The sequence below is a fragment of the Glycine soja genome, chromosome 19 (genome assembly GCF_004193775.1).
Source record: "Glycine soja cultivar W05 chromosome 19, ASM419377v2, whole genome shotgun sequence".
Lineage (NCBI taxonomy): Eukaryota > Viridiplantae > Streptophyta > Magnoliopsida > Fabales > Fabaceae > Glycine > Glycine soja.
The window spans coordinates 39,560,389-39,570,454 of NC_041020.1; the positions used below are offsets into that span (position 1 = coordinate 39,560,389).

At 39.0% G+C, this 10,066-nt stretch overlaps 1 protein-coding gene across 1 annotated transcript; it reads left to right on the plus strand.

Annotated features, from left to right (window-relative positions):
- The first annotated feature begins 6,673 nt into the window (after nucleotides 1–6,673).
- On the plus strand, nucleotides 6,674–9,829 carry LOC114399376 (putative disease resistance protein RGA4). Its single transcript, XM_028361565.1, has one exon. The coding sequence runs from the start codon at nucleotides 6,784–6,786 to the stop codon at nucleotides 9,379–9,381; it is 2,598 nt and encodes an 865-aa protein (XP_028217366.1). The 5' UTR covers nucleotides 6,674–6,783; the 3' UTR covers nucleotides 9,382–9,829.
- Nucleotides 9,830–10,066: the final 237 nt, after the last annotated feature.

Sequence of the window (10,066 nt, forward strand, 5' to 3'; positions counted from 1 at the left end):
TCGGCAGTCATGATAACGCGTCAGCGGCATGATTATGGCTCCCTGATCGATATTGGATATGATAATCATAGCCCATTAAGCGAGCTAAGTAAGTATGTTGTTCTGGCGTTTGTATAACCTATGTCATCAGCTCCTTCAAGCTCCTGTGATCAGTTAAAATGGTGAAGCTGTGACCGAGAAGATATTGTCGCCACTTCTTCACTGCGGCGGTGATGGCGAAATAGCTCCCAGACATAAGTAGAAGCTCGTAGCATCTTCTGGCTAAAGGGCTTGCTGAAGAATGCAATTGGATGGCCTTGCTGTGATAGAATGGCTCCCATTCCGATGGCTGAAGCATCGGTCTCCACCGTGAAGGGTAGCCGGAAGTCTGGTAGGGCGAGAACTGGAGCTGAAGTCAATGCCTGCTTCAGGGTCTCAAAGGCTGTCTGCGTGAACGGGGTCCATTGGAAAGGTTCAATGGTGGTTGCTTTCACCAGAGGGGCAGCAATGGTGGCGTATCTACGAATAAATCTACGGTAGAATTCGGCAAGACCCAAGAAGCTTCGCAAGGCTCGAATGGAGCGAGGTTCAGGCCACTGAGTGATAACTGCTAAATAATAGTGAATTAATAATGGAAAATCGGTCTAAAATTAACTTAGAATTAATTATTTAGCAGTTATTTATGCTTCAATTTGGAAAGATTTAATTGATTTCAAATTTTGATTGCAGATGTGAAAAAGGGAGGTACAACAAGCAAAAAAGGGACAGAAATAAAGAAAAAAAGAAGAAAATCAGAAGAAGCCCAAGTCCAGCAAGGCGCTAAGCGCAGGACGTATGCTGAGCGCGACGTGGCGCTGAGCGCGAGGCTTTGCGCTCAACGAGACTACGAAGACCCAAGCCCAAGTTTGCACCTATAAAAAAGAGGGTCAGCCTAGGAAAAGAACACCACCACAGAACCCCCTCTCCTAGGGGTTTCAATTACTCCCTTTCTTTCTTTCACCCCCTTCTCATTGTAAAGTCCTCATGACCATGAGTGGCTAATCCCCTAGCTAGGGCCTAACAGGCCTAAAAAGCCAATGATGTATGGAGTATTTCAAGAGTTATCAATAAAAAAAGGAATTCCCTCCAGGTTCTTTTATTTATTTACCGTTCTTTCTTTTTACATCATGTATCTTGGAACTTACTTTCTGTTAGGGTTTAGTCCACTCGGGAGAGGGTAAAGCCTAATTAGGGGTAAGGAATGAATACTTGAATCTGTTTTAAGGGTTAGGCCACTCGGGAGAGGGTAACGCTTAAGAAACACTAAAAGGAAGAAATTATCGGGTTATCTTTTAGAGAGGTTTCCTTCCAGGTTCTTTTATCTGCTTTTCTTTCTTGCTTATTCTGCATCTCGGACTTTGTTTTCTGTTAGTCTTTAGGCCACTCGGGAGAGGCTAAAGCCTAATTAGGGATAAGGAATGAATGCGTGAATCGGTTTTAAGGGTTAGGCCACTCGGGAGAGGGTAACGCTTAATAGAACAATAAAAAAAAAGAAATTATTGGGTTAGCATGACTTAATGCCCCAATGCCCATGCTTTAGCAAACATCTAGAATGTAATCCTAATGCATCTTAGTTATTGAGTCAGGGCATTTGGAAGATAGGTAATTAAGGTAGGCTTGTCATCGTGAGGCATCAAGGGCAAGTAGATGGATAGATGTGGGGCAGAATTAGTTCACTGGTATTGATAATAGACAAATCCTGAATCCATATATCTAGGCTGATTAGACTTGTTAGGTTTTAACAATTTTATTATATAGATTTTATTTTTCCTTTATTTGAATTTCGTAGAAGTAGTTATCTTTATCATATCGTAATTTAAATATTTTATCTTCTATTTTGATCTTTCAATCTTTTATCTTTTCTTTTATCTTCTAATTTTATCTTTAAATATCTTATATTTTCTTTTCTCTTCTAAGTTTATCTTTAAATATCTTATCTTTTCGTTACCTTATCTTCTATCTTTCTTTATCTTTTATTTTAAATTCTTATCTCTTGCTTTTAAATTGGGTTTGCATTAATCTAAGTACAAACAAAGTCCCCGTGGATTCGACACTCGGACTTCCGAGAACTTTACTACATGTGACGATTTGGTACATTTGCCAACGAGTTAATACTGAGCGATTGCTTCAATATTTGAAGCAACAAGTTGGACGCCTCTGTGAGAAACCAAATGGCCCAAATACTCCACCTGTGGTTGGGCAAAGAGGCACTTGGAAAATTTAAGAACAAAATGATTCTCGAAGAGCACCTGGAAAGTGGTTTGTAAGTGACGCAGGTGGTCGCTGAGGGAGACGCTGTAGATGAGAATATCATCGAAGAAAACGATGATGAAACATTGAAGGTATGGCCGGAATAAATCGTTCATGGTCGCTTGGAACGAAGATGGTGCATTACACAGGCCAAAGGGCATGACCATGAATTCAAAGTGCCCGTGGTGAGTCCTGAAAGCCGTTTTGGGGATGTCGTCTGGTTGCATGCGTATCTGGTGATACCCTTGCAGCATATCCAATTTGGAGAAACAACTAGTGCCACCGAGCTCATCCAAGAGCTCATCAATTGTCGGAATTGGGAAACGATCCTTGATCGTTAAGGCATTCAACGCGCGGTAATCCATACAGAATCGCCATGTGTCGTCGGACTTCTTGACTAGCAGCACCGGCGAAGAGAATGGGCTCTTGTTGGGTTGAATTATGTTGTAGCATTGCCTCAACCTGTGTCTCTATCTCGCGCTTCTAATAGTAAGGGTACTTATATGGTCTGACATTCACTCGTGTGGCGTCTAGGAGCAAATGGATTTGATGATCGGTTTCCTGTGCCGACGATAATGTCATTGGGTCCTAAAATAAAACAGAGAATTGGTGCAAGAGGTGTTGGGCCTTGGGGTCAACAGGTTTGGTCAACGCGGGCTCAGGTTCATCTGGGAGCACTGTGATGTGGAAGCAAAGGCTATGTGGTTGATTACGACAGACACGTCAAAATTGAGGAGAGGAGAGCATTCCTCGTTGAGCTTCATGATTCCCTTGGAGCTCGACCATCTTGCCATCATGGAAAAATTGCATACTGAGTTTAGTGTAATCAGTCAAAACAGGACCCAAGGATTGCAACCATTGCACACCCAAGATGACATTAGCTTTGGCGATTGGCAGCACATATAAGTCAACTGTGAATGAATGCTTCTGAAGGTCAAGAGTGGTGGCCTCGCAGGTAGTGTGGCATTCAAGATACTGACCATTCCCTACCATGACCTTTAGCGGGGTGGTTGGGCGACAGGGAAGACCCAGTTGAGCCACGAGCTGCTCCTGGATGAAATTGTGGGTGCTCCCACCATCAATTAGCACCAGGACAGGGTTGCCGGCAATGTGGCCGACGAACCGAAGGGTTTCGGGTGTGAGATGACCCGTAAGAGAGTTGAGACTAATGTGGGCTGCTGGGTCGAGTAAGTCAATTGGGCTGGGAACCGGGTTGGTGGGGTCATTTGGGTCTATATTAGAACCCGCGTGCTCAAGAAGGTCATCTTCGTCCGCTATCAGGAGGTGAACCCTAGGGGCGCACCTGTGACCCTTATGGAACTTCTCGTCACATGAGAAGCAAAGGCTGCGCTCGCGGCGGGAGGCCAGTTCCTCTGGTGTTAGGCGGCGAACCGTGGGGGTGGGTTGCAGAGCTTGTCGCGGTGGGAGGGGAAGCAGAGCTTCAATCTATACTATCTCCTCTATCGTAAACTTCACTTTGCGCCATTGTTCCACATTGTACCCCTCTCACTAAGACTCCTAACTAACCCTCCCTCAATGCAGGTAGATCCATGAATCAAGACCAAGAAACAAAATCTTGGAAGAAAACCCTTATGATACTGACACTTGCAGGAAACTAGCTTAGCAACATGAAGGGACTCATTCATCATGCAAGATGAAGGGACTTCTTGATATACTTGGTTTTTACATATAGAGAAAATTCATGTTGTCTTGCCAATGAATCTAATTCCATTTGCATATATTATATGCATGATACTAAGTCTTGACTTATTATTATGCTTGGATATTAGATAAAAACAAGATGTTGCCTAAGATGGCTTGCTAATGTTAATAAAAATTTGACTAATGCGTAGTTGAATTGAGACGACACTTTGTAGTGAAGGGTTAATAGAGTCCATCCGGTATGACGTTTAGTCTTAATCTTCTTAAATTCTTGTGTGTGTAAGTTTTCCTTCTTATGTTCAACAAAGAACATGGGAAAAGGAAAGTTTGCATTTTTATATCATTCCAAACTTTCTTTCTACTTTGGCAAGAGATTGCTTATAAAAAAAAACCCTAGCACAACAAAACTAGATATTGAGCAAATAGAAGTGTAAAGAATAAATGATCAACTTGAATTGATCTTAGAGTGATTCCCAATTAGTTCTTGCGAGGAAAATAGTGCAGTTGTGCAATTTTGAGGTTGTTCTCATTGTCCTACATGCAATGTTGTCTGAGCTAGCTGTGAATAGCACATTAATGAGTACTGTAATTAGTGAACCAATTAATTAAGTGAATCAAATATGAGCAGCAAATGAATTCATTACATAGATATAATAATGAGTAAAACTAAAATTTGCTGAAAATATAAAACTATACAAGATATGAGTTCAGAATGCCATTAGAGATAAAATTAGTTTAGTTAGTTACGAGTTAGTTATTAGTTCAGTTTGTTACAATTTAGTTTAGTTAGTTAAGTTTAGTTTAGTTAGTTGTAAATTAGTTACAAGTTTAGTTATATAAGATTCAATGTACTCATGCAAAAATTGATTTACTCATTTGATCATCATCCAAAGTAATGTTCAATCCCTCTTTTCTCTTCTCTCCTTTTCTCTACCATGAGTTTTAACATGGTATCAAAGCAAATAAAAATATTTTTTTCTTGTGATTCTTGCCGCTATATAACGAACACTTGTGATTCTTGCCGCTAACCCGTTGTCACTCTCGCCGCACCAACCTCAATCTTGGAATGCAGCATTGCTGTAACTTTGTAGCGTCTCTACTCGCGCGCTTCACTAATCACCGCCTCAGCCGCAGTAGTGCGCCTCACCACCGTGACCTGGGTTGCAACGCCGTGCGTCTCAGTGCATTTCTCCACACCAACCCGAGTCCGTGATAATTGTTGTCATCAAGGGTTTGTTAAGGGAATACTACAACGGAAAGCAATAGCTTTCTAAAGCTGAGGGAGAAACTCATAATTAGATGAGGTTGTTCAAACTAAGATTGTCCCCGTCCAACACTATGTCATTTTTACTCCAGGAGAAGTTGAATACATATATGATAGCATGTGTACATAGGTATGGAGGAGCTAAGCTCCAGCAGAAAACTGGTGTTGCGTTGGATTTTTTTTCCTGTGATGACTCCAAATGAAGGTTGTGTAAGTTTCTTCATGTCTAGTGTCCAGATTTTGTTTGTCTACAAGGTGTTTGATTAAAAAGCTTCTGATGTTTTTGGCTTATTGTTTGGCTTGTATTTATGTTTTTAGCTTCTGCCATGTGTGGTGGTTAAGCATTATTTATTTGTTAGCCTCTTTCATGAGTGGTTAAACCTTGGTTATTGTTGGTTCACAAAGTATTTGTGAAAAGTCCTCATAGAAGACAAATTTTGTGATTCTTCTATTTTGTTGATGTAAGCTTCTGTTCGGGGTGATTAAGCATTGTTTAAGTTTTTGTCATGGATGGTTAAGCATTGAATCGTTGTTTTGCTTCTGCTCTTGATGGTTAAGCGTCGTTGCTTTTGCCAAGTGGTTAAACTTTGAGGTATAGTTTCAGCTGGGTGGTTAAATCTTGATAGTTTCATGGATTAATAATGATTTGAACTTTTGTCAAATGACCTTGTTACTGATTTTGCTTGATAGTTAAGCTTTGATGCTTGCTTTGTACTCTTGAAAGAAGATTGACAAAGTCGAAATTGGTTGAAGATTTCTAGAAGTTTCTATTTTGATCGATGTATTTCTAACATGTTTAGCTATATTCTAAGTTTTCAAACTTTATTTTCATTTCTTTTGATGTTGATGTATCGTCTTCTCCAAGCTGGAAGAAGGTGTTATCTTTTTAGGTATATCATAAATAAATTAATAAATTTTATTTCTAGTTCTTAATAAAAATTTTATTTTAAATTTTTAATAAAATTAAATTTTTATTTTGTTTCTTGGTATTTAATTTTAAATGAAATTTTTTTTACTAAAAACTCAAATTAAAATTTATGGAATTTATCAGCAACTACAACAAAAAATTAAGAACTTAACAATAAAAGTTTTACTTTATTAGGAATTCTTTTATCAAAGATCTAAAATAAAACTCACTAATTTATGAAAATCTAAAACATATTTTTTCCTTGATTAACTTGATAAGTTCGTATGATGAATTTGTTCTAGAAATGAGAGTTTAAGAATTTCTTAACATAAAAAAAACAGTTTAAGAATGATTGTTTATAGGATATTGCCTATTAGAAATACAAATGAATCAAATATATATGTCGTGAAATGATTAATGAAAATTTGTGAATTAAGAATCATGTTTAGTTCAAAATTCACCCTTTTATCTTTATATGCAAACCTATATTAAAATATATTTATTTTTGATTGTCAAGTACCCCACCCACGTGTTTCTTCTGTCTATTGCATGAGCTATAAAGGAAATTATTCTCCTCGGGGCAACCTTAACCATTGGCCACAAAAACTAGAGTTGACCAGTGACTACTTGTATTTTTACTTCCGATCGATCTCTGGTGTTGGAATTCCTGATAACACAAACCATGGCTGAATCATTTCTCTTCAGCATCGCTGAGTCTCTCATAACAAAACTTGCTTCTCATGCTTTCCAAGAAGCTTCTCGGGTGGTGGGTTTGTACGACCATCTCCGAGACCTTAAAAAGACTCTCTCATTAGTCAAGGCAGTGCTGTTAGATGCTGAGCAAAAGCAGGAGCATAACCATGAGCTGCAGGAATGGCTGAGGCAGCTCAAAAGTGTCTTCTATGATGCCCAAGATGTGTTGGATGAATTTGAATGCCAAACACTGCGAAAGCAAGTGGTCAAAGCTCATGGTACCATCAAAGACGAGGTAAGCCACTTCTTCTCAAGTTCTAATCCACTTGTTTTTCGTTCCAAGATGGCTCAACAAATCAAAGACGTCAGCAAGAGGCTAGACAAGGTTGCAGCTGATAGGCATAAGTTTGGTCTCCTAATAATTGATGTTGACATACGAGTTATTCATAGGAGAGACACGAGCCGCATGACACACTCCGGTGTGAGTGACTCATATGTGATAGGAAGGGAACATGATAAAGAAAAGATCATAGAGCTTTTGATGCAGCAGAATCCCAATGATGACGATAAAAGTCTCTCTGTTATCCCCATTGTGGGGATTGGAGGCTTGGGAAAAACTACACTTGCTAAGTTTGTGTTTAATGATAAAAGGATAGACGGGTGTTTCACATTAAAAATGTGGGTGTGTGTTTCTGATGACTTTGACATCAACCAACTCATTATCAAAATCATCAATTCTGCGAATGTTGTTGCTGATGCTCCTCCTCGTCAATTGAATTTAAACATGGTCGATCTAGAGCAATCACTAATTCAATTGAGAAACAAACTTGCCCATAAAAAATTCTTACTTGTCTTGGATGACGTATGGAATAATGATCGAGTTAAATGGGTTGAGTTGAGGAATTTATTACAAGAAGGGGTTGCTGCAGGAAGTAAAATTCTAGTGACTACACGTACTGATTCCATTGCTTCCATGATGGGAACTGTTACCTCTCACAAGTTACAAAGCCTTTCTCCGGAGAATTCATTGTCTCTTTTTGTCAAATGGGCCTTTAAAGAAGGTGAAGAGGAAAAACATCCTCATTTGGTAAATATCGGGAAAGAAATTGTGAAAAAATGCAGAGGGGTTCCATTGGCGGTGAGAACACTAGGGAGTTTACTATTTTCAAAGTTTGAGGCAAATGAGTGGGAATATGTGAGAGACAATGAAATTTGGAATTTGCCACAAAAAAAAGATGACATTTTACCTGCACTAAAATTAAGTTATGATTTCTTCCCCTCCTATTTGAGGCAATGTTTTGCATTGTTTTCACTTTACCCAAAGGATTATTCATTTCTTAGTGATGAGGTAGCTAAGCTTTGGGGGGCCCTTGGTGTCCTTGCATCACCTAGAAAGAATGAGACACCGGAAGATGTTGTCAAACAGTATCTGGATGAATTACTATCAAGATCCTTCCTTCAAGATTTTATCGATGGTGGCACTTTTTATGAATTTAAAATTCATGATTTGGTGCATGATCTTGCTGTATTTGTTACAAAAGAGGAGTGTCTACTTGTAAATTCCCACATTCAAAATATTCCTGAGAATATTCGGCATCTGTCTTTTGCGGAATACAGTTGTCTTGGAAATTCATTCACCTCAAAATCGGTAGCCGTGAGAACCATAATGTTTCCAAATGGTGCCGAAGGAGGCAGCATTGAATCTTTGCTAAATACCTGTGTGTCAAAGTTCAAATTATGGCGAGTTTTGGATTTAAGTTATTCAACATGCGAGACTTTGCCGCATTCCATTGGTATGTTGAAACACTTGAGATATTTCAGCATTGAGAATAATCGCATCATCAAGAGACTCCCCAATTCTATTTGCAAACTCCAAAATTTGCAGTTGTTGAGTGTTCGGGGATGCAAGAAGCTGAAAGCATTGCCCAAAGGATTAAGAAAATTGATTAGTCTTCGGCATTTGAAGATAACTACAAAGCAACCTGTTTTGCCTTACAGTGAGATTACCAACTTGATCACGCTTGCACATCTGTCTATCGAATCAAGCCATAATATGGAGTCTATCCTTGGAGGGGTAAAGTTCCCTGCTCTTAAAACATTGAATGTTTCTGACTGTCATAGTCTGAAGTCTTTGCCACTGGATGCTACAAATTTTCCTGAATTAGAAACTCTGTTTGTTCAAGACTGTGTTAATCTGGACTTGGATCTGTGGATGGACCACCATGAAGAACAAAGCCCCATGTTGAAGCTAAAATGTGTTGGATTCTGGGGTTTACCACAGCTGGTGGCCTTACCTCAATGGCTTCAAGAAACTGCCAACTCCTTACAGACCTTGTTCATTAAAAACTGCGACAATCTTGAAATGCTTCCAGAGTGGCTGTCAACTCTGACTAATCTGAAAACACTTGCTATATCAGATTGTCCAAAGCTTATATCTCGCCTGGATAACATCCATCACCTCACCGCACTTGAAAGGTTGAGAATCTCCGGTTGTCCTGAACTATGTAGAAAATGCCAGCCCCATGTCGGTGAGTTTTGGTCCAAAATATCACATATCAAAGACGTCATCATCATTGAAGAACCATAAAAGCTGGAGGAAGAAGAAGACGAATAGGAATTATTTGTTGAGACATATAAGTGTTGAAGCTCCTTTGGCAACCCATGGACTGTTATCAGGAATGGTCAAACGTGAAAAAAGAGGAGACCATGATGTTTGATTTATTGTGTTGGACACGATTCACTTATTGAAAATCGATTATGGGTGAAGTTATCCTGGAACTGCTTCTGCGTCATGGGAGAATCAATTCTCAGGTTTCAATGTTGGATTTTTCCATTGTCCATGAAGTTAATGCATGCGTGTGTTTATTTCCACCGCCTATCTTATGTTGTGCTTATTATTTTGTTGTTATTTTTATACTCTATATTTAGTGTGATCTCCGTTACTGGCTGTTATTTTTATACTGATATTTTGCTGCAGAACGGCTATATTTGGTGTTGTTTTAGCATTTTATAAGGTTATTCTGTTAACATTTTAATGGGTGCTGTTGGTTCATAATATCAGTGTTTTTATATTGCATGGTTAGGATTAAAGTGTTATTTCGTGGTTCACAATGTTGGTTCTTTACCCGTACAGCAAAGATAGTGGTTAATAAAATAAAAGCAAAATAATTTGATAACTAACTAGCTAACCCTCTAATCACCAAGGCACTTGGGATATTACACACTGTCATTTTGATAAATTATAATGCAAAAGACGCCCACAAATAATTAAT